The 25,791-nt window shown below is 32.9% G+C and overlaps 1 protein-coding gene across 1 annotated transcript in view; it reads right to left on the bottom strand.

Annotated features, from left to right (window-relative positions):
* ELP4 (elongator acetyltransferase complex subunit 4) overlaps nucleotides 1-25,791 on the bottom strand; it is a 242,755-nt gene that overhangs the window by 109,483 nt on the left and 107,481 nt on the right. Inside the window, exons 8-9 of the mRNA XM_044259021.1 lie at nucleotides 16,615-16,723; nucleotides 13,538-13,644 (exon numbers count right to left, since the gene is read on the bottom strand). Of these exons, the coding sequence (XP_044114956.1) occupies nucleotides 13,538-13,644; nucleotides 16,615-16,723 (216 nt within the window). The remainder of the gene's footprint in view (nucleotides 1-13,537; nucleotides 13,645-16,614; nucleotides 16,724-25,791) is intronic.

The following is a 25,791-nucleotide window of genomic DNA, read 5'->3' as shown; positions in this document are numbered from 1 at the left end:
GTTTAAATTGTGTAGTGTTCTAAAGTAGCGGTTCTTATTTATAGCAAACTTTCTCTGTAAATGACCAGGTAGTAAATATTTTTTTGGCCTTGCGTGCCGTAAGATGTCAGCTTAGTGATGCAGTGTGAAAGCAGCCATAGACAATTCATAAACAATTAGGCCTGGCTGTGTTCCAATCCAAGTTTATTTGAAAAAAACAGTGAGGCTGGATTTGCCCCATAGGTCATAGTTCTGTGAACTTCATGCTTTAAAGCATCAGGGGCAAAGTTGACTTAATAATGTTTTTACTTAGGTTTTTTATGTGAACCAAACCGTAAGAATCTTTCCAATAAAATGATGGGAATGTTATAATATATTTGAGTGCTAAAGCAAAGAAATGGCTCATATTTACGGTACTATGAAGAGTAAATCACACTTCCAAAATATCTTTACATGTACTCTTTCTGTTTCTTGAGTAAATTACACATTAAGTCAATAGAACCGATGAAGGAAAATGCATTCAGCTATAAATTATGCACTGTAGAAGATTTTCTTCTGAATATAATTGTCCTTAAATTTCTATCTGGGCCAGAATGGTTTCCCAGGAGGAAATTCTTAAGAAGCCAAACTGAAGAATTAGGTTGGGACTTGTCAGCTCTATGTGTACCAAGAGATCAGTGGGATCATTCTTCAATAATGATATTTCTGATGATTTATTATTACAGAAGTGATATTAGCTGCCTTATTAGCAATGTGCATTTAAATCTGAACTTAACCAAAATGTTGTATTTATCTTCTATTGTACATAATTATTTCATGCTTAACTCCTGAGTCTCATGAATCTTTTGTAATATTTTTCTGTTAAAAGCCATATAGGCAATAAAATCCACTCCATTGGCCCAAGAAGTTCAGGGATATTAAAAGGCAATTACTGGGTCAAAGGGGATTAGAAGGTATAGGTACTTTAAACCCAAGAATCTGAACTGATTCCTGTCAGCTCTGGGCAACTTTTACAAATTTGGAAAATTTGTTATAAAATCTTTTAAGATGAAGCATTCAAGATAATTTTCAAATGGCAATAAAATGACAGTAAGGAAGTAATGATTCAAATAGAGTATCAATCACTTTTTGGTAACTAAAAATTATTATGTATTTCCTCACTTTCTATCTGATAATTCTGAAGAGTACAGCTTGACTTCATTTCAGTAATAATGGTTCATTGTATTATTAGCTGATTTTGTTGATTTTTTGTTGAAGTATGACTGGTACACAATATCCTACTAGTTTCAGGTGTACATCATTGTGATTTGATATTTTTTACATTATGAAATGATCCCCATGATGTCTAGCTACCATCTGTCACCGAACAAAGTTATTATATTAGTGACTATGTTCCTATGCTGTACATTATAACCCCACAACTTCTTTCCTTCTATAACTGGAAGTCTGTACCTCCTAATCCCCTTCCTCTACTTCTTCTCTCTCCCAACCCTCCCCTGTCTGATAACCAACAGGTTTTTTTTTTTTAAGGTTTTATTTATTTATTTGACAGACAGAGATCACAAGTAGGCAGAGAAGCAGGCAGAGAGAGAGAGAGGAAGGGAAGCAGACACCCTGCTGAGCAGAGAGCCCGATGTGGGGCTCGATCCCAGGACCCTGGGATCATGACAGGTGCCCTAACCAATAGTTTTTTTCTTGTATCTATGTGTCTATATTTGGTTTTGTTTGTTCATTTGTTTTGTTTTTAGATTCCACATATGAGTGAAATCATATGGTATTTGATTTTCTCTCACTTATTTCATTAACATAATGCCTTGCAGGTCCATCCATACTGTTGCAAATGGATCAGCTGCTGTTTTGAAGGTTATTTCATTTATTTGAGACCTTAGAAATAGATTAACCATTTATGCAAACTGTATTAGCATTATCAGACTATTACATATAATCCGAAATGGTGAGATTTTATTATTATTTTTATTTTTAAAAGATTTTATTTATTTAAGAGAGAGAGAGACTGAGAGTGAGCATGAGCAAGAAGCAGACTCCCTGCTGAGCAGGGAGCCCAATGTGGGACTCCATCCCAGGACCCTGCTATTATGACCTGAGCAGAAAGCAGCTGCTTGACTGACTGAGCCACCCAAATGCCTCATAAGTGGTGAGAGTCATGCAAATACGTTTTGAACACTGTCAAGGGGACATTCACTCATTCATTCATTCATTCATTCATTCAATATTTTTTGAGCACATACATGATCAGGCACTGAACTAGGAAGAGGGGAATATGGTGATGAGTAAAACAGACATAAGGTTAAAGCATTTATGCCCTTAAATGAACATGTTTTCCCAAAGCTTCGGTATTTTATGTAAGAGGCTTAAGCATGATCATGACGTTTTCACTATGCTAAAAAAGTATGGCAGCAAAGCCAAACAAAACATTGTGAAGAGTGGACAATTGAGAGCTAAACAACAAGCACAGATTACTTAGATCAGGGATATTCTCGGCTGCTTGCATCATGTTTGCCCTTAATGACTGGCCTTAGTATTTTTTTTTAAAGATTTTATTTATTTATTTATTTGACAGACAAGTAGGCAGAGAGGCAGGCCGAGACAGAGAAAGGAGGAAGCAGGCTCCCCACTGAGCAGAGAGCCTGATGCGGGGCTTGATCCCAGGACCCTGGGATCATGACCTGAACCGAAGGCAGAGGCTTTAACCCACTGAGCCACCCAGGCATCCCATGACCTTAGTATTTTTCTATAAAAATCAGTTCTACAGGTTTTTGAAGGGTGATTTATCATTATTCATTTGATTCTTGACTCAAACCCATTATTAAATTACTTTTGTTTGACCCAGATTTGATTTGGCACTGGCTACAAATTTAAATTTTTTGATAGTACCCAGCAAACTCCAAAACAATTAGGGGGTGTATAGTTGTGTAACTGAATGGCCAAATTCAGAGGAAAGAATCTAGAAAGTGCTGGATAAATTTATTATTAATTTGATTTTGAGAACAAAAAATGATTTACACCTCTTATATTTGTGTATGTATGTGTATATACATATCAAACATAAAATCTAAATGTATTAAAATTATTGTAATGTACAAAATATTTTAATCACTAGTTTCATTTTAATCCTAAAATCTTAATTTTTGAAAAATCAGGTGAGTGAATTCATTCAGCACAGATCATTCCTAATACTTGATCTGCACCACCATTTGTCTCCCTCAGCGCATTGGCAAGGCTCTGAAAAGTAATGAAAATAAACACTGTCTAGTTTGATTACTTTTTCCTACCTATCCCTTACAAATTTTGGACTTTAATACAGAAAAAAAATGGAGTATATACATCTTAGGCATTTAAAAACATGCTAGCTTTATGGTAAAGAACATTTGAACACTGCTGCTGTGCTATGCTTTTCTATATCTGGATGTGATCCAGGTATCTAAACAACTGTGTGCTTATGTGCAGGTTTCCTTAAAAACTAGCTACATGTTTTAGTAATTTTCTATAATTATATCAAGAATATAGCACCAGTGCATTTAGTTTTACTCAGTATCTTAGCAATCTGTTTGTAAAAATATTAATAAACTAGTATTGAGTTAGCTTTTCCCTTTGCCCACTGAATACAAGAGAAGTTGACCCATTTATTTACAGGCTCAACAAGGGCAATCCATTTCATGCTATAGCACTGACCCTTAACAAAGATCTTGTAAATGAGTAGCCTATTACAATATGTACAAGTGACCTTTAATTGCACCAAAAGGCTTTTTGTGACAAGGGTTTTCAATGCTACACCATAGCTACAGTATAAGCTGGTAAAATATTTCTTAGGTTGTTGAGCGGATATATCAACAACACATCTCCCTATCAAAAAAAAATACATATATATATAAAATTTGAGGCATTTAATAGTCTCCATTATAATAATGCCTTTTAAATGACTATTGATTAGAAGAATAAACTATTTTTCCAATCACGGAAGAATTTAATATTTAGAACTCATAAAATAATTCATTAGCTCATTAAAAATGTAATAAAATACAGCTTCATTTTTAATAAAATAGCCTTTGGAAACAAAAATAGTTATTTCAAACTTGGCACTAGGTTCATTTTATAATAGAAAAATTTAAACTTAGTAAAAGACAACTCTTCCCTGGAATTTTCACAACTTAGAAATGTTTAGGGAATAATCACATATCCAACAAAACATGTCCAAATACTCAAATACATTCCAAAAGTTATTTATATTAAGTAAAGATATTTAAAGCAAAATTTCAATGAAGTATAGGGTCAGATATTACCACTGATTTACTCAGAAATTTCTGAATGAGTGCAACATATTTTTTACAGTCTCACAAAAAAATGAAACCAAATACTCAATTTCATTAAACCACTCATATTAAGTATCTTATTTCTGGAAGGCTCATGACAAAATGATTTAGTCTGATGCTCTACAACAATGGTGGGCTGACTTGACAGCACCTGACAAAACAGTTCAGTGAACTTCACTAGACCAGATACAAAGAACCTGAACCAGCTACTCTATGAAATGTCCACTGTGGCATGGAGTTATGACAGTAATAACTCTGATGAAACTTTAATTTCTACTTAAATAGGAGTACTGCTTTACTAGTTTTGTGGCTAAAAGCATTTCCGTTACACCTCAGTTTCTCTTAATTAGTCTCTTAAAAGTTCTATCTTGTAAAAACTAAAAATTTATATTTAATCTCATATTTCCTTAATGAGGAACATTTTTTTTAAAGATTTTATTTATTTACTTGACAGAAATCACAAGTAGGCAGAGAGGCAGGCAAAGAGAGAGAGGGGGAGGTAGGCTCCCTGCTGAGTAGAGAGTACGATGCAGGGCTCGATCCCAGGACCCTGGGATCATGACCTGAGCTGAAGGCAGAGGCTTTAACCCACTTAGCCACCCAGGCTCCCCATGAGAAACATTTCTTATCCTAAACTGTAGAGACTTTTTTAGTAATACTGATCAATAAAAAAGGGAAATATTTTGCAATCATGAGATTTATTGCTTAACTTTGCTTAAAGATGGTATTTGAAGTACTTCTAGTAAATGAAATATTTGCAACAGAAAAAGAAATAGGTATTAATATGAATGGATTAAACCTGCATTAGACCAAGTTATGATTAAAAAGGAGGCAAAAAAAGAAATTTGAGAAAACTGAGTTTGTGATCTTACTACCTTATAAATTATATATGCCTTAATTATCTCACACGATGATGCTTCAAAGATTATATATGTGAAATAATTCAGAAAAAATATAACAACATGGTAACTATGAGCAAATTAGTATTTGTAAAAATACCTGCATGTTGAATGCAAATGAATACAAATAATACAATAATACAATAATATTGTATTATTGAATACAAAAATACAATAATATTACACTGAAACTAAGTTTTGGTACTTCTGAACCGTATCAAAATAGTGAACCAAAGCAAGGGAACCCTGTTTCTTTGTATATAAATATTTTCCCCACATTATGTAGCTAAGATCTAGAAATTCTACAGAACTGGTTAGTGCTTTAGGGAATGGCTTTATAGTTTGGCAAATTAATTTTTCTATTAAAATACATCTACCAAATACCAGAAATTAGTAAAAAAAAAAAATAAGGAAAAGAACAATCTTGCGATGCTAATGTTATATAAGGTAGAATTTATGGTTAATTCATTCTGAATTTTATAAGGTATTTTATAAAAATAGAGTAGAAATGCTAGGGGCACAAGAACTTTTAACACGAATGTTAAAAGATTATATATCAGTGTGTGTGGATATTTTTGTTCTTCTTTATGTCTCATCTTGCGTCACCATCTTGCAGAGGCTTGTGGGGCGTGGTGAGTAGTTGTTGTTTCAGAGCCCAGGCTCCGGTAGAAGTGTCATTTCTGTCAGTTATTAACTCTGACCTTGGATAAGTTAGGTTACTTGATCTCTTTGAACCTTAAGTTTCTTCAATTATAAAATGTAGATACTGTGGTATACAGTAGTTGTGAGATCTCTGAGTAATGCCTAGAAAGCACCTGCGGTAGTCCTAGGACCCTGCTAAAGAGTCAATAAAACTTATTATTTTTAAATCAATAATAATTAACAGAGCTCCTGAACATGTTAACTTTCCAGTGTAACTCTGTACATGGAGTTAAAAGATCTGGATTTAATGCTAGCTCTGTGACTTTGGAAAGGTCACGCAACTCCTTATATTTCCTCACATTAGAATGTGTGTACTAATCCAATGGCAAGGGCTCCTGTGAGTATCAAATAAGAGGTAGATATGGTAGTGTATGTGAAAGCACCAACACAATGCCTAGAATAAATGAGATACCCGATACATGTTTTTAAATATACTTACGGTAGACATGAATTACTCTAAAATTAGTACTTTAACAATTCAACCAATATTTGTGGAATACCTCCCACATGTGCTTGGGATTTTGCCACAAAAAAGACAGACTATGTTCCTAATCTTGTGAAGCTTACAACAAAAAAGGCTGAATCATGTTGAAAAATAACAAACTAACTGATAATTAATTTTAGTAATACATGTTACACTGAGAATTAAAATAGGGTATGTGATAGCAGATAACATAGTGAATACTTCAAATGGGCCAGTCAGGGAAGATCTCTCTAAGGAGACTGAGATATTTAACCTGTGATCCAGTGACAAGAAAAAGCCATGAAAGGATGGAGGGATGAACATTCTGGACATACGCTGTGCAAAGATCTTGAGGAAGGACTAAAGATATTTTGGGTACAAAAGTATCCCCAAAGTTACCTATATTAATCACAAAGCTCATGGATACCATATTTATTAAGCTTTAGATAAGTTCATTCTCTTCTAGGCATTTTGGAGGTTATATTAGTAAAATATATGTTCTCACCTTCTACCTGTTGAAATGGGGTAGCCATGATTTGTCATTATTTTTTGTTTTCTATTTTTCTATCTTCCTCAGACACCATAAATAGCACATTGTGGGGGGTAGTGGTTTAGGGAATACCATATAAACTGGGTGAGTTCTGCTACAGCAGTTCTACAAATGCTTAAAAAAAAAAAGCCTTGAAATACTGCAATATGGTTTTCCTGGAACCATACAATAAAATACATACAGAAGTGTTTATATCTGCAAAATTCAGGATAGAAGACAGAGATTTTTTCCCTCTTTGTATCTATCCTTAGATGATGCTGAATCTGTACCATCCTAATCTCAAAAGTGAGATTGCTGGACCATAGGTACCACAGAATCTTTAACAGACTCATGAACTGAAAACTATGTGGCAAGATTTTAAATATTAGACTTTTGCTTTGCGTCACCATCTTGCTGACCATATTCCTAACATATTCCTAATATGTAGTATGACTTAGTATAAAAATTTGTGCAATGTGAACCATTAGAGTCTAAGTTCAATTTATAAAATGACCCTCTTTATATAAAAATTATTCACAGCCAAGGTGTCATAAAATAATTTAAAATATTTCTCAAAGAAGTATTTGATGTGATTTATTGGATGTAACAATGTCTAAGTTTTATGTCTCAAGTGTTGATGACCATACAGAAACTTTAAGAGCTATAATAGTCAAACATGGATGTACTCTTCCTTGCCAAATGAAGCAATGATGTTCGGCTAGCCCAACTCACAGGAAGCATGTGAAGTGAACACAAAAGCACACAGGCCCTATGTTGCCTAAGGGAAAGTCAGCAAGATGGCAGCTTCAATCATTCGGAATAATACTAAAGCAGCCTTAGGCTTTTCTCAGAATGGAAACATGTCACTATTACTGCAATATTCCAACAAATCAGAATGCAGAGAAAAGAACACTTATGCAATCACATCCTAGAAGGGCACTTTACCCAACATTTAAGTGGAAAATAATTATAAAGAAATTTCAGAAAAATTGTCAGTGAAAAAAATGACTCAGGGAAAAATGTTTTTTCTTTTAATGCACTTAATAGATTTTTTAAAAGCTTACCACTTAGAATTTCTTTTTACATTCTCCTTAAGGAATTATTAATGTAAACACTTATTTTTATGAAGTGGTAAGTGAAAAGTTTGGGATTCAGGCTGCCAGTAAGAAATATTCATTTTCCTTCTGATACAGTACTATTACTTCAGAAGTTTGATCAAAGGGGATAAAGTTCCCCAACATTTATATAGGAAGTTAAAAAAATGCTTCAAATATTTTGGGAACTTACCTAATCAGTATACTTCTAGCATGTGTCTAGTCATGTAGCCATCTTTGGTCAATCATCAAAAAATCAAAGGCAAATTGGCATGACTCAACCCTAACTTTAATACCGCATGATTGTGTCGTGTAAGCTTGTTTTGTGTGAGAGCTGCTGTGGTTTTAGTAGAGAGATTAACAACCGGACCTAAGCTGGCCTCCAAACCTTGCCCTGCTGATGCCTCCAGCTCTTTGAAGTCTGACCATCATACCTGGCAAAACAACAGTGAGAACCAGGGTGGTGTCAGATCTAATCAAGTTGGTCGCTGCAGCAGAGCTAACTATGGGGTTCACTAATTGGCCCAATTGCGGATTATACCTTTTGCTACAGATTCAAGACAATAATTTAGTTAAATGATGTGTTTTTTTTTTCTTATCTCTTCTAATTAAGATTCCAATGTGGGAAGAAATAGGATTAGACAGAGTCTCAAAACTGTGTTCCCCTTAAGGTGGTATGCACTTCTGATAGGCTCACTACGACATGTGAAATATAAAAGAGCACAGTCTTACCAACTTCTGGAGAGTCCGTGAAACCTGTATGACCCTACTGGATGTCTACCTTACTTAGGAATTAAAGTATAAATATGGGGATGGTGATATAACAAATATATTAAGATGTAAACATGTACAAAATGACATTTCCATTGTTAAAGAATGCTAATTTGAATTTGCTTTTGACAAGTGATTTGATCAGGATGAACAGATGCATATGTTCCTCTTTGATTTTCTTTTGCTAACTGTAGTATATCTGGGAATTGAATATTGCAGTATTTGTAGAGGGCATCATTATCAGAATAGGTATATTGGACTATATGGTCCCTCATGCTACGACTTAATGCTCTTGAGTCAGACATTTATGTTTCTGTTATATTTCTTTTTAGTGACATAACTGTTAATTGACAAGTAAGTTAACCAATCCTCTCCTGTACCTCTAGGTATCGTGAACAGTCCCCTTTCTACTTCCCATTTAAAACCGGAAAGACTATTGGTCCAAAACGTACGCAAGTAAGGAAACCTAGGACCAAAGATATCATGCAACTCTACATTGTCCAACATTGTCATAGTGACTACAAGAGTCTATGGTTTTACAATATGTAAAAATTTCAGATAATTCTACTGAATCATATCAAGTATACTGTAGTACTATTATATAAAGCTGATTTATACTGATGGCATATAATATTTTGGTCTCAATACCTAAGAAGGAGTTTTCTAAGTAAGTACATCAAAAATAGTTGTTACTTAATAAATAGTGGTTTATCAGTTCTTCTGTGAGAAAGTTTTTGATGACTGGAGACTCAGTATTGGAGTCCTGTATTCTGAATTAGGGGCAAAATGTTAAAGACAATCTTGAGCAAACTTAATCTATTTTGATTTTCTGGACTGTCAATATTCATTTAATGTGCAAAACCCACATAAATAAACTATTTATGATAATTACTATTTTTGGACCAATTAAAACCTATGTACATATTGTTTATCCTTATTTTTGAAAATTTGCTGTTATGATGTCATCAAATTAAATGAAGCCACATTTCAAATCCTATCAAATCTTACTTGTTTAGGTATCACAATTACATCATAATGACTAATATAAAGAAAAAACTGGTTAATGATGATCCCAACATCAGAGAAGCAAAAATTACAAAACTGAAAAAAAAAAAAAAAGAACCAAACAAGTCTAAGTAGTTATTTCAGCTGGGAAGTGAAGCTAGGTATCCAAGTTATATTTCTAAAGGAACTTAATGGAGAAAGTAATGTTTATATATCACTTGCCTGGTGGAGTTTATATAATACTTATAGCTGTATTGTTTGGGCAATTTTTCAGACTCTGTAACTTATCTATCCATATATGTATTTCAGCAAGATTTTATACCTGCTAAGTGTATGCTCTGTTCTTAGTTCTGGGATAGATAGGAAGATGAAAAAGACATAGTTTCTATATATTGAGTCTATTATTATATCTTAGTAAAGCCTTTTGTTATAAAATATTCAATTACTATATAGTAAGTATAAGTAAGCCAGTAGAGGGCCTGGTACACAATAATGGCTTAATAAATCTTGCTATGATTGAATAAAGGTTATGTGGTAAGGCCAAGAAATAAGTAGTATGTCATGGTTAATCAAATATGCTAGACAGTTACATTGTACAGTTTATAAGGATTATAAATTTTTAAAGAATTGGAAAGGTATTTTTTTTTTAACCTGAAGCCAGACTGAATCAACCTTAAATTTTCTCTTTTACCTATCCAGAATGTGTGCCAGGATTTTAGTGTCATTACTATAGATATGATTCCTCTACGGTTTTTGTAGAGGGGCAAATTTATAGAGCTTCAAAACTGACGAACACTAGGTATTAGTAAAAATTTATTGTGATTAGATAAATGCTTCCACTTGAGCCTGAATAATACCAATACACAGTCCAAGAAGAGAGAAATATTCTTTTGCCTTTTCCAAATCACTCAGAAAAATTAAAGACTGCTGTTTAAAGCTGCTCTACTTGTTAGAGGCCCTTGGTGGCTGTTAGTAAAAAAAATAAAATAATAAATAAATAAATAAATAAAAATTTAGTTTTCATCTATAAAAAAGAATATTTAAAAAATCAAAGAAAGGGTACCCTAAAAATAGAGATGAAGATATTTTCCTGGTTTTTTTTGCTCCTTGTTTCCATGCCAATTTTGAGACTGTGTGACTGATAAGAAAATTCCACCATGTAACAAATCTACCTGTATGGAATCAGAAAACATATCTGCTTTCCCTGCTAAACCACCTTTCTCTTCTGAAAGTAAAATGCAGATTCAATGTCTGCTATATTAGAATCTCACACTTTATAGACTAGTAGAGTACACATTTTATTATTTTTATTTTATTATTATTTTTTAGTATCAGTTTAAAAAAATTTGTTGTGCATATTAAAATAATGTCACTTGATAGATAAATTTTCCCCTAATAAAGGAATCCTCTTGTTTCCAATTTCTATAATATATCACCAAAGACTTGCTATCTGTTTGGTTATGTATTTTATAAGGTACAGTGCTGTATTTAAATCATTTAGTCTTATGTGAACCACATGATTTTACCTTGTTATAATTATATCTAATATATGTTTCTGTCAGTTTTGTTTCATTCTTAAACACCAAATTGAATTTTATGGCATGAGTGAATAAATTATTTGGAATGTGCTGCAACTATATTTCTATGTATAAAAAAAGATGAAAGTTATAAGCCAAAAAGGTAAAGGATTTGAGCAACTGTATTAAATATTAACTTTTTAAAAACCAACCACCTATTTGTGTTTTCTTTTCAAATATTTCTTCCAAATCACAGGTGATCAGTTATAATTGTTCTCTTAGGTTAGAATGCTGGGAATAGAAGAGAGGAAATGGAACAGAAACCTATATGGTTTATAAAAGATCTCACATCAGCTATAGTGGTAAAGTGTAGGGACTACTAGAACCTAAGTTCACTCAAAGGAGAGGTCCCATTTGACATTATTTAGTCCTTTATTTCTATCCCTTCACACCCAAAATAAGACTCAGTGTATGTGTGCATATATGTGTTGTGTGCATGTGTGAGAAAGAGAGAGAGTGAGAGAGAATAAACATCATTCACACTACAGTGCTACTTTTTTCTCTGGGTGCAACAGGATTTTCACTAGGGAATCTGCTTGGTTAGTGTGTATGATGATAGATACGATATCTTAGACCTGGTTGTCAGAACACTCATTTGGGAGAAAGGCGTCGTGCAGAGGAAAAAAAACCCCATATTTTTAATGAAAAACATAAGTTTAACTTAAAAGAAAACGATGAGGAATGCGTTCTTGTGACACAAATTATAACTTTATACTTCCAAAATTTTTAAGCAAAGTATCGCTTAAAATGGGTAAATAATAGTGGTAAATTTCTCAGTATTGTATCAGAAAAACTGAAACAAAGTTTGAACAATTACAGTGCTGGGTTCCATTTCAGTGGTTTCTTCTGAGAACTAAAGCAAATTAGCTCAAGAATCAGTATTTTTACACTCTCGATCTTTTGGCTTTAAGTGGCTTTTGAAGGGAGTATCCCCAGATGAGAAACTTCTAACACTCCTGCCGAGATGACCTGCTTGAAGAACTGGCTGCCTGATTAACTATTAACCGCTCTCAATAGGATTAGATAATTAAGGACATTGATGACCATTAATTAGGAGGAGGGCACATTAATTTGTCACTGGATAGGGCCCTTACAATGATTTATAGGTTAGTGCTACTTGCAAATGTGAAGGAAAAGAGAAAAAGAGAGAGAACCATGAAGTCACCTTATCAAGTGGCCGGCTAAAGAGGGCAGAGGGTCAAAAAAGGGCCAAAGTGGTCACTTAAGGGTGAAGTCCCAAACACCAAAGCAGTGCCAAGCCACATTGACCATCATTTGGTGATGAAGTTAAAAATATGCTAATTTATTGGTGGCAATTCTCTCTTTTTATGGTTTCAAGCAGTTAAGACAAGTGGCCTGCTTAAGAGCTTTTCATTTGAAAAGAGATTAAACAAAATGGTTTGTCAAGGCTGCTTGGCTGTTTTATGTCTTTGTTAAAAAAATTGCACCGACTATACTGATAACTATCACATCACGCAAAAGCCATCTCTCCCTGAGCATTTATTTCGTTAATAAATACATCAACTCTAATTGCTTAATAGTGCTATGTTCATTTGCTCTTTAGCAAGATTAAGTTGAAATAAATCTTTTGTACCACTACTTTCTGTCACTACTGCTTGCATGAAGGTCACCAAAAATGTTTCAGTTTTGTAGAAAATTTGATTAAAGACCCTGGTGTAAATTATATTTTGTTTTGTTCAGCACGGAAAGTGGAAAGGTGAATTCACTAATAGTAAAGAAAACTGCTTTTAGAATGTAGATAAGGATCCTCTTTTCTTAGCCATACACAACTGTGGGTAGCATTCACACTCCACACACAAATAATCACAGCTCATTAACATTTAATTAAATAAATATGCTTTTGAAAGCCTTGGAAATACGCATGTCATACTTCTCATGTAAGTTTGGAGCTTACTTTGAATAGACGCTTAAAACAAAATCATTTTTTACTATACTCGAATGATATGTCACTAAAAGAGAAAAAAGTAAGATAGTCTAAAAACATTATTCTGTTACACTGAAAGAACTTAAGAATATTAGCAGGAAACATCTTCTAAGAATTTCATTAAGTAAAAAAATGTATATATATATACATACATACATATATATGTATGTATACACACACACACACACACACAGACCATTTAACCTCAAGTCATGAACTAAAATACAAAAATTCTCTCTTACCTCAATGGTGAATAGCTTCCTTTTTAATTTAAAAGCTAAGTCTTTGACATCAGATACATCATAAATCAAGTTATTAAGCCGAGGAATCTGCCGGATATGAATCAAACCTTGTGAAAAGGAAATTAAAAGAAAACAAAATTTAAAACACTGTCTTAGATGCATAAATTAAGAGTCTTACAGCAGAATCCTGTAAATTTACACACAAGCATCCTCCCCTTTTAAAACTGGAGCTTACTACCAGGAGCAATGAAGCAAATGCTGTGATTATACTCAAGTAATCAAGCAGAATAAGATAAACAGAAATCCTTGTGCGAGGAAAACTAATTGCACTTTGGTACAGAAGTACAGATGTAAAGAGGGATCTTAATACTTGTCAAAACTACAGCCGGTTTGTGTGTGATTTTCTCTTGTATTTACAGTAAGCAAATATGGCTATCACCTTGCATGCTGCCCACGGCACCACTGAGTGATCTTTATTTTATTAAATGCACCAGTAAGCAGCCAGCAAAACACGGCTTATGGGTTACTGATAACCAGTGAAGCACTAATGAAAAGTATTTCATTTTGTACCTTATTAATGACTTGAGCAAACCATTGAAGAAAACTACATTTCAGAGCACACTCTAGGATCAAACTTTAACCCCTATGCCATCCCAAGACACTCATTTCTATGCCATGTTAGACCTTTATGTAGCTGTTATAAGCTTTGTAACAGTGCTAGGTAAACCGTGAGCTTTGGCCTCTTGTCAGTAGAAACACTTGCTAATTTCTTCTGACAAGGGCACTGGATGCCTTTTGTGCAGCTTAATGCAGTTTCTGACTAAACTCGGGGTCATCTGCCACAGATGAAGACATGGAAGATTCTTCAGTGCATCTCTCTGCCTGAAGTGCATCTCTCCACCTAATTCAGCCCCTGTTTAAAAATCATTGTCCCAAAGACATTGATCTCTCTACATGGGGGAAGAAAGCAAATCCAAATCTGAATAAACGAGATGCCTCTTATTTAAAGAACTGTTTCTCTAGTATACAGTTGTGTGTGCGTTTGAATGCATAGGAATGTATGTATTCGTTTTAGCTTAACAGGGTAAACCTCTAGGTTCTTAACTTTCAAAATGGTCCCTTCAAAAATAATTCACTGAAATATCTGATCTAATTTATTAAACTTAAAAAATGCAAAATATGTTATGAAGACAGTTTTTAGATGCAGATTAAAAATATCTTAAACAGAGCTATTTAGTAAAATACATTAGAAATGAGCACCCTGGACTTTCACTTGCACATTCCTCATTTTACCTTGATACGTATGTGCTGGTTTAGCCCTTAAGTCAGGAGGCCTTATACAATGAATGAATACAGTTTATCTTCTTATTAACAGAAATGTTACTTCTTGTCAAAGCCACTCATGAATCTGTTCCTAATGATTTATCGATTCAGGAATTTCAGCACAAAACATCATGGCCTTTCACCCTTGAAATGTTTTAATCAAAATAAAGGTCTTGGAATATAAAAAACAATTTACTAAATTTATTAGGCCATAATACTTACAAATGATACTTAGATATAATTTATTAAGGCAGTATTTAACTTGAGTTATTTTAAAAGAAAGTGGAAATAAAAACAAATGAAAAAAAGTCATCCAGTTATGAAACAAATAAGTGCTAGGGATGTAATGTACAGCATGGTGACTATGCTTAACAATAATATGTTGTATATTTGAAAGTAGCTAAGAGAGGAGATCTTAGACTTCTTGTCACTAGAAAAAAAAAATCATTGTGAACTATGAGTGGTAATCTATGTTAATGAAACTTAACCCTTGCAATCATTTCACAATACATACACCTATCACATCATGACTTTGCACACCTTAAACTAATACAATGTGGTATGTCAACTACAGTTTAACAACAAATTTAAAAAAATAGTTTAATCTTAATAGTCCTCTTCCTATAATAGTAACAATAATGGATTAAATAATTATACATAGGGCTAATCTGGGCATATAGCATACTCAGTTATCCACGTTAATAATGAGGTGAATTATTTTATGTAGCTTTTGTTCATAGCTTGTAGTTTCTAGCCTTCGAAAAATACTTGATTGTTAGATTATACTGTTCTATTATTTTTTAAAAGATTGTATGCTGACTCTTCAAAGCAATGGTGGTTATCATATAAAGTATCTTCTAATTTTTTTTTTTTTTTGGTAGAGTCAGGAATTGTTATAGTCCTGCAATCACAATCTTATATAATCTTCTAGCAGGGTTCAAATAAGCTATTCAGTCTTTAGAGGTTTCCATGGAAGTATAGTAGGTCCACAGTAATAATAACAGCAATAATTGACATTTACTCAGTATAATAGGTAAATATAATTCACCATATTCTGTATTTTATTTAGAGCTGAGATGTACAAAATTATTAAACGTTTCCTATTTCAATGATTCTATGTAAGAATCTTTATTTTTAAAAAATCTCTAAATTAACCAAATGACCAAAATAATTGCTAAGAACTTCAAAAAATAATTAAAATCTGATTAGTTGACCTGTATTTATACTAGGATCGCAATATTATAAAATCTCCTTAAAACCCAAACAACAAAATGAGCAAAGTTCAAATATAATCAAAGATGTTCACTTCATGGAAATGTGACTAACTAGGACTTTTATAACATAATAAATATGAATTTTATTTATTACATAGGTAGGCTTTGTAAAGTGTAAACCACTACACAAAGCTGTTATTAATGGACTTAATATGATATTTATTTCAAAATGGCTAATAAGTCCAACTAATTTCATGACAGCTTAAAGTCTCTGGGACAATAAAATTTTTTTCTGACTGAACCATGCCTTAGTACATGGATTTGACTTATTTCAAGCAGTTACCATAATCCATAGTCTTAATGTAGTTTGTTGATAAGCTGCCATGAAAGAATGGTCAGGAATGGAAAACATTTGACAGATGTCTTATAAAATAAAATTCTCGCTACTTGACAGTAGATATTGTGACCGGATACAATGCTTCCAGGTAACCCTAAAGGCAACCCAGGGTACTCTCTTCCCATTGTAAAGGTGCTGCTTACCATGATAATCCTTATATAATGGGTTGGTTTCTCTCCCAGAACCAGTGAACGATTCCAGACCAACTACTGTATCTGACAAGTTTGTAACACGACTAATAACTGCTTTATTCTGTAAAACAAGAAAACAAAACACTCATTTTATGTTTAAAAACATAATATGTATTCAGTGCCATTATGCCACCTCAGTGAAAATGGTAGAGGAGATAAACTATCAACATAGAGGAGTAATTCAAAGCTGCCACAGGATGAAAACTGGATGAAAATATGCACTTAATTGAAAATTCTCGCCCATGTAGGTATGCTATTCTAGTTGGAAGAGCTGAGGGGACATACCTTATTTTTGGTAGGGAACATAAATGATTATTTTTCTTCTGTTTTAAGGGTCAAGGCTACCTTTATCCTCACACACTATTCTTTTTCAAATTACTTTACCCATTGGAAAATCTGACATCAGGATTCAGAAGCAGAAGATAGTACAGTATAATGTGTTGTAAGGCGAGGTCCCACTATCATCTGTCAACTGGGACCAGGTCCCAGCCCTGTAACAGCTGAGATCCTCTGTATCATTTCAGAAGCACGGAAGGATCCAGCTAAGAGACTGCAACATGGCTAGCTCTGGAGTCTTCTGTTCTCTCCTTCCAGATGCTGCTATTTGGCTCCGGGATAACAATAAAGGCAAAGAAAAGATGGTAGAAGACTAACGCTAGACTAGTAGCCTATGCTTTCTTTTCCAACACAACCTGACATGAACCAAAAACATGCTAAATAATGCATTGTTAAAAAAGGTCATATTTTAAGTAGTGAAGGTTCTAAAATGCCCAGAATTCCATGGCTATAAAAAATCATTAAAAATATAATCATTAAATACCCCATAGGTTCTCTTGAATTGTATTATTTAATGGAAATTCAGTATTTCTTTTAGCCCCTGACAGAGTGATACGTCAGCAAATGTTTCGTATGTTATAACGTCTTTCATATGTTACAACATTTTTGCTCTCAAGTTCTAGGTAAGTTGAAAAGAATAGTTCTTTGTAAAATTTTATAATTTTGAACTCCCATTTTATACCCTGGCAATATCTACCAGTTTAAAAATAATCTTTAGAAAAGGATGGGAAATGTAAAACAGTTAAGAAAACTTCAGTTTGATCCTATGACCCCTGTTAGAGGAAAGTCTAATGAAAGTGAATGAAACACATTCACTTTCTGAAAATATGATTGACTACTGAGCTTACTAGTATTTCTCTGTTTCTTAAGTCCTCTAGTAGAGATTGCATAAGAATGAAAAACAAAAGAAAACTGGTCAATGCTATCTGACTCAGTCTGAAATACATAGTAGTTTCTGTCACTAAACATTATGCTGAAATGACTGGTTAACTCATACCTAGGGCAGTATTTGGAACTCCTCTGTAAGTGGAAATGTGTGTTGTATAAAGAATGTTTTGGCCTTTGAATCAGTGCTCTTAAAAGGAACCAGCAAAAATAGTTATCCTTAATTGGCTTTAATACTCTTAATCACGTGGGTACCAAGTGTAGAAAAACAAACATAATTTGAAAATGCCTATTTTTTTCTAAGGCAATTTTTCACTCAATGGTGAGAAAATAATACAGATTGATTCCTTACTTTCAGTTCTATGCCACAGGGGATGGTCCTACTCCAGGAATAACAGGGGCTTCAGAGGCCATAAACAAGTTCCTCTCAATATTTCTTTAGCCAAAGACCATTATATCAAACTCATCCAGGTTGGGTTTCAGCCAGTTATTCTTCACCCAAACAAAAATGTCTGCCAGACATTCCAACAGCTGGGAGACAGTTCACAATGAGTCAACTTGAAAATGATTCATTGTGCTGAGTACTGAACAATGTTGGGGTGGGGGTGGGGTGTGGCTGGGTTGGTTGTAGAGGGTGAGAACAAGTGGGAGATGAAGAATAACCATGTGGTTCTCCCATGAAGAAGAATCTTAGATAACAACCAGCAGGCTCTTATCATTTCATTTTTAGGATAAACTCAACTGGGAAGAGTACTCCTGTCATGGACCCTCAGATGAACAAGCACTTATAAAGGCTACTGACAATATTTCTTAATCAAAAGGTCAGATTTCCTTTTATCTATAAATAAAAGACTAAACCTTTGTATCTAAATATCTGAATCTAAAATGATAAAAGTTAGTTTTGTTAGAACTCAACTATTCAGATATGTAGTGATATAAGCTAAGGCTTTTTCAATTATTTTAATAATAGAAGTTGTAAGGTTTAAGGATGGAATTAGTCTTCCATTCAAGTAGTATATAAGCAAGGTCCTGTATATTTAAATGGACACCTTGACATTCAAAGAAGGTTTCTTTCTTTAACCTTAAAATTTACTAATAAACCACTTAACACGCTGTAACATTTGTCAACATTATAAATCTTTTTAGGGTAATTTATGGGAGATTTAAAAAAATCAACCCTCCACTTGGTGGAGAAAAACTAATGAATTCCAAAATAAAAGATGTATACAGGCTGGGTTTAGAAATCTTAGAAACTCATTCATATATTTAATTTATTGTGTTTCTAAGCTCTATCAGTTTATACTACAGTTATTAATTACAAACTAAATTTGATTTTAAAAGCTTTGATGAAGTATTAGAACAAGAAAAAAGTTTTAATCATTACCACAAAATAAGTTATATTTAACAATGACCTTACTGTTTTCTGCACAGCAGTTTTGAAAGTTTATGTAATGTGGTAAACTAGATGGTGAAAGTTGACAGATACTAAAAAAGTGTCTATAGAATAAAAAGTACTGGAAATTATGTAAGAATAACATCTAAGTTTCCGACTGAGATAATCTTTATCTTAATTATAAACTCATTCAGTATTCCAGTGATGAGATATTTGGGCATGTAAATGTACATATTTTTTAAAAAGCTGAAATAGTGTTACAGATTCCTTCTGTACCTCCAAGATTCATAGGGAGTATGGTATACTGACGTAATCATATCTTACAACCACTCTTGTCAAAAGGTCTCTCAAATCATAATGCTAATACTAAGTGGTCTTTTAGATAAAAGTAGGCAAATTTACTTAAAAGAGTCTAAAATTAATAGCTTTAAAAATCCTCCAAAGCATAACAATCACAATTCACTTTAGGGCGAATGCACTATGGACAATAAATTGTCATAATATAATTCACAGTGTTCAGAAAGCTTTAGCATAATGCTCTGAGCAGAGGCCTTGAAACTGGAACTTCCACATTCTCATCTTAACAGATTCTAAGTGTTTTTATGTTATTAGCCAAGATGTGAAGCCTCTTTGGTTTCTGCAGTATATGTGACTGGAAATGGAGAATCTCAAGGTATTTGTGCATCAATTACTGGGACATAAAGTTTGAGTAATTTTTGTGTTAATTTTGAAGTTGCTAACGTTACAGTTTCTAATAAGAAACATTTGAGTAAGGACATTCAGGATTCACCAGTAGGAGTAAATTAATGGTTATATTCATGCATGGCACAATGACATCACCCAAGTATGTATAATGGTACTGCCACCCCTCCTCCTTGCCCATCTGGATGTGAAAATCCAGGATGGCTCAAAAATCCTCCCTGTACTAGACAAATCTCCCTTCACTCCTGGGTGAAAGTTGTCAGCTCTGGACAGTAGCCAAGACATGACTAGGAGGGAAGCCAGAAGAGAAGAGAGCCGGTGTCCAGGAGTTTTAAGAGTTTGCTGGCAGTCTCAAATAGCATTGTATTAAGTTACATAAAAGGTTCTTAAAACTTTCTGTTGCAGTGCAATTTCTTAATTATTTATTTAGATTTAAAGCATGTCAAATGCTGTTGCAAACAAAAAAGGCAAATCAAAAGGCAAATCAAAAGTCCAGTTGGTCATTTTTTTACTCCAATTTTAATTTCACAAAATATTTCAGTTTTTATTTTGATTATTTCTTGCTTGGTTTCATAGGATGTTTCCTGTTTTCTTTTATAGAATGGTAACCTCTTTATTAGGATATGCCAAATCCATTAAATGGATTTTAAATAAAGGAAGATTAGTTTCATGCTCCCTTGCAATTCAAAGCTCATTAAACCAAAACTATGAACTTCAAGAGATAAAATTCAACTACTGCCATATAAGCTCCCTCCATTTTCTAATAAAAATAGTTGAGATACCTCTTTAGAGTAACCAAGTAACAATCAGAAACCCTAAACCCTGAATGTTTTCTTACTTTCTTTGACCCAATTATCTCAACAATATAAAAAGATACAGTTTGTCCCAATACAAAGTATACTGCCCGGAGAGATTTTTAACAAGGGATTAAAAAGTAAGTAACCAATCACTTAATTATTAAGAAGCTTGAAAAGAAAAAATCAATTGACAAAAACATTTATGCAATGGCTCAAATAAGTTTTTGAGTTACTAAAATAAGAAAGGTAGCAAATATACAACACAAAAGGTAGAGCTCCCATTTGATATATGGCACACACAACAAATTTGGGACTACAATAGTGCAAAAGCACTACTAAGTTAATATTGAAAAGTTAAAGAAAGATTTAAATTACTTTATGTTTGAACCTATTACATGACATGATGTGTGTCTATATGTGTGTGTGTGTTGGGGCGGGGGGGAAGAAGCCCAAGAAAAGCAAGTACACTACTCCACAGTTCACATTATAACGTTTTTCTGAGAAATAATATGCATAGAAACACAGACATACTAGAATTAATGACATTTCTTTGTCATGTAATTTTAAAAAGCTTGAATAAAAGATAAATCTAGAGATATGTAATGCGGTATTTGTTTTTCTATGCTTATTAAGTTCTACATTCTTTAGGATTGAGACTATGAAGTAATAAAATTATTTATACTGTAAGTTTTTACAAACCTTCCATCTTCCCCAGAGTTGTCATTTACTCATTGATTAAATTTTTATCTTATAAAAATATTTTATAGTGGGAAAAATAATTCTGTTCATAATTATTTTGAATTTAAGAAGAATATAATTTTATCTTATATAGTTATACTATATGAGATATAAAGTTATACTAATAAATATTTATAATTATAATACCCTAGTAAAGGTATTAGATTAAATCTTTCCAGATTTAATACTGAACTTTATTGAAATTCACATAGCTAATTTTAAAATACAGAGGAACTTGCGTAAATTTTAAAAATTGTAGCTATAACACCCTCTTGGTAGCATCATATACTGATATTTATGTAGGAACATCATAAACATATTTTGGTTCATTTTCTAATGCTTTAAAACATATCCACAAAAGAGCTAATGGCAAATATACTTAACTTCAAGGGCAAAATAAATTGCTAAATTGTCAAATTCTATTAGGATTAAGCAACGGAGCCACATCTTTTTGTGATTTCTATGTGTTCAAATACTTGGTATTCTAAGTTTTGGTATGAAAATTTTTTTAAGAACACAGGATGTTGTTTTCAGAAATATTACTTACATTTACACTGGCTTCAAATAGTACCTGCTTTGCAGAACATTTAATTACATCAGTTTTCTTTTTTTTTTTTTCCAGTTTTCTTTTCAATAGGTTATTCTATTAAACATTTTAAAAAATCTTAATATTCTGAAAACTCTTATACATGGGGTAAGCAAAATATTATAATGAATAGGGTCAAGAGAATAATGGTATCATATTCAAAATTAATTTTAGGTATTTTTAAATAAATGATAGTTTCATACTACACATATGGACATTTGCATCTTTGGTTTAAAAATATATAATGGGTAACTTCTTAAATCAGAAATTTGTTGCCTACTACTTTCTACTTGAAACTGTTAAAATGTAATTCACAGATGTCCAAAAGCTCATAGCTTGCCTGGAAAAACAATTGCTAATATCCAAATATCAAACAGAGCATCCAGCTGATGTTTATGATGCAGTGGTAGGTTAAAGATACTAAAGTTTAAAATCAGCTTAGAATAATCCCATATTGAGTATAAAATGATAGCCTGTCATCAGGAACAGGCTGACAGAGCCAGGTCCAGATGGGAGACTGGCTGGGAAAAGAGCTGAGGCAGGTGGGAAAATGATGGGAACCTGACGGCAGACAGGAGTACTCCCTCTGCTGGCAAGGTTCTCATCTGCTTGAATTTTTAACTAATGACTAGCTTTTCTTTAATTATTGAAGATAACACCAATAAATTATGTAAGGTGTTCCTTCTTTAGTTGGCTGTTCTGCATTTGCACATTTTCAAATTCATGGTATCCTATTTTTCACCAGATTAATTTCTCAGAGATATAAGGATCCAATGTTTCACCAGGAGGTCCAATTATTTATCTTGTATTTTAATTGCATCCTAAGCATAAGCAAATGTAGCATTGCTTTTTATAATATAAGGCCTTTAAAAATTCAGAATGCCTTTGATTTTATATTTGTTGATTTATGTACTTTCTTGAAGAAAAACATTTCTTGGGCTACCGACTTCACAATCTCTTTCTCAGGCTCTGCATAATGCCCTGTAATGAAATAATATAGAAATGAACCATATAAATCAACTATACAGGGAACAAGGAAACAGCATGTCACAGCAAAACAGCATAGATGTACAGCGCCAAACCTATCTGATAATCTAATGATCTGAGTTTACAGATATTATGTACTAATATGTAAGAAATTAAGAACTAATGTTTACACAAAAAATTGTTAAATTTTACAGAAAAATTATTCAATATTTGATTTCCAATGTAAGTTAATAGCTGCAGCAAAAACATTTAGTAAAAATCTGTTCTAAGATTTTGGCCTACAACCAGAAGCTCCCAGAACAGGAGGGATCAGCTTTTTCACCCACTGTTCTCATCTGAATCCTGGCTTAAAAGCTATTCCAGCTCCCAGCTTTCCAGAAGGCTCCATCCCAGGAATCCCTGCCTGCCATTTGGTTTGCTGATTTTAATCTCTCAGGACTTTCTTACAGTGGCTCTACTATGCTGAACTGGCACTTGCTTCTAGAAGTGAGTTATTATTAAACCTGTAGGTCAATTGTGGCACTAACAACTCTTTGGAAGCTTTCAGTCACAGTGTACAATTTGCTAGTCTAATTAAATATTAATTCTAAGTGTTACATTTTGTGGCTAAGAGCTTTTATTTTCCATCATCAGCCTGGAAGAGAAAGAGGTTACAAGGCTAATTTAATCTCTCCCCTTGTCCTCCCCAACATTAAAGATTAACTACATAGGGTGCGAAAACATTATTAAAGAAGCAGAAACTCTTTATATAATAATAATGTAATTAATAGCAAAAGGCTAAAACATAATGTTAGGATATACTATATGACCTGGTACTTAAAGAGTTTTAAATTATAATTAGTTACAAGCACATTTTGTTTCAATATTAAGAAAAGTATCTTTTTTTGAAGATAGTAATCTTTCTTTAAGAGAAAGTATGCATCCAGGTATATAAGTAGGAAAAACTCAAAACTTACATTTTCCCACAGGTATTTTTCAGACAGCTTGTAACACCAAAGATTAAAAGCTTAGTAATTTTATTTGTTAAAAAAAGGCAAAATTAAATAAAGTTGTATCTATTTTCTGTACATAAAAAGTGATGAAGTCAAAGATTAGTTTATAATAAAAATAATTAACGTTAAAGATCCTTTTTCTTTTTTTCTTCTACCATGTTCAAGTGGACTGAACACAGAGGTCTCTTTCTGCTTCTGTTCCCAGAACAGTTGTGTCCATGCGTGGACACTGGGCATTATAAAGACTGCAGTCCAACAGCCAAAGATTCCATATGCCCCAACAGATGACTCAATCTCCATACTGTGATGAGACGTTTCACTATTTCTATCATTGATATATTTGAAAATTTTGGCTCTAAACAGTACTTTAACAACCACCATCACTACAAGGAAATACAGTAGGAATCACTGTATGAAATATAACATCACAAAGTTATTTTAGAACAACAAAAATGTTTTAAAATTATTTTTCTTTTTACGGCTTGCTGAATATGCTTTGGTTAGATTAAGTATAATTAAAGATTTCTAAATGGTAATTTTTCCCTGTAGAGATACACATTTATCTTATTGACCATTTCAAATATCTTGCTCTTATTTAATATGCATAGTTACACTACGGTAAAATGTTACGTACTCTGCAACTAATTGTATATATAGACAGAAACTTAAAGATAATTTGGAGTTTATTTGTATAAAAAATTTCAAACATCCTTGGCCAAGAAAGTAAATTAAATACATCCATATAATATATATAAGCTAAGATTTCATTTAAAAAATTAATCAGATACCAGAATATGTAATATAAAACAGAAGAAAATAAAAACTGGAGATATAAGAATTACAGATTCTTATAAGTAGCCTACAGTAGCAAAGTTTATTATTCGCTATTGTGAAGAATAATAGATTCTGTTTACAATGCACCAGACTCATATGAAGTTACTAAATTTTCAAAGATTAGAATTTGACACATATGGGGCAATATTAAAATAGGTTTAATACAATTCAGCTGAGTTCTTAAAATTGCTTCTTTTTACACTTTTAAAAATGTTAATTTCTTACAAGCTACTTCAGACTGGTTGAAAAGATCTAGAAAAATAAAAACCAGATTCTCAGTTGAGAATACCTTGATTAAGGAACTCATGAAAAACTGACAGCCAGAATATCTAACTTTATCTTCTAAGTAACTGGTAATTATGATCAAGAGATTAAACCAATCTCTAATTTTCATCCCTAAATATTGTCCTTAGCAAAGTGCATTTAAACAGACCACTTAAAATAGATTACGTTATGTGACAGAAGGTGATGCTGTGCTTCCTATAATGACACTCTTATCAACAACTACATTAAAAATATTTTCCAAAATTTTATAGCTGTAAACTCACAAAACTATGTTGTTCCTTCACCATGTAATTATTTTTAGTTCTTGTTTTAAGAATAAAAGATTTCACACTGAGAGAAATTCACAAGGCCACTGGAGTCCACATTTCATAATCCCATATTAGTGGTTAGTTCTAAGCAGTCCATTACCTGACTTAGAGTTTAGCTGCTAAGATACTCAGCATGAACACAAAAGTTTATGGATGTGAAAAGACTTGTTCTGAATTTCTCTACTTTGAAACATTCATTCATTGCAATGGGTTCAAAGCTTTATTATCTTAATGTAAAATATTAATATGAAAATGTATCAATTAAATAACATACTAAAACCTTCCA

The sequence above is a fragment of the Neovison vison genome, chromosome 7, assembly GCF_020171115.1.
Source record: "Neovison vison isolate M4711 chromosome 7, ASM_NN_V1, whole genome shotgun sequence".
Lineage (NCBI taxonomy): Eukaryota > Metazoa > Chordata > Mammalia > Carnivora > Mustelidae > Neogale > Neogale vison.
Note: the sequence above shows the minus strand (reverse complement) of the source record. Positions and strands in the feature narration are given on the sequence as shown.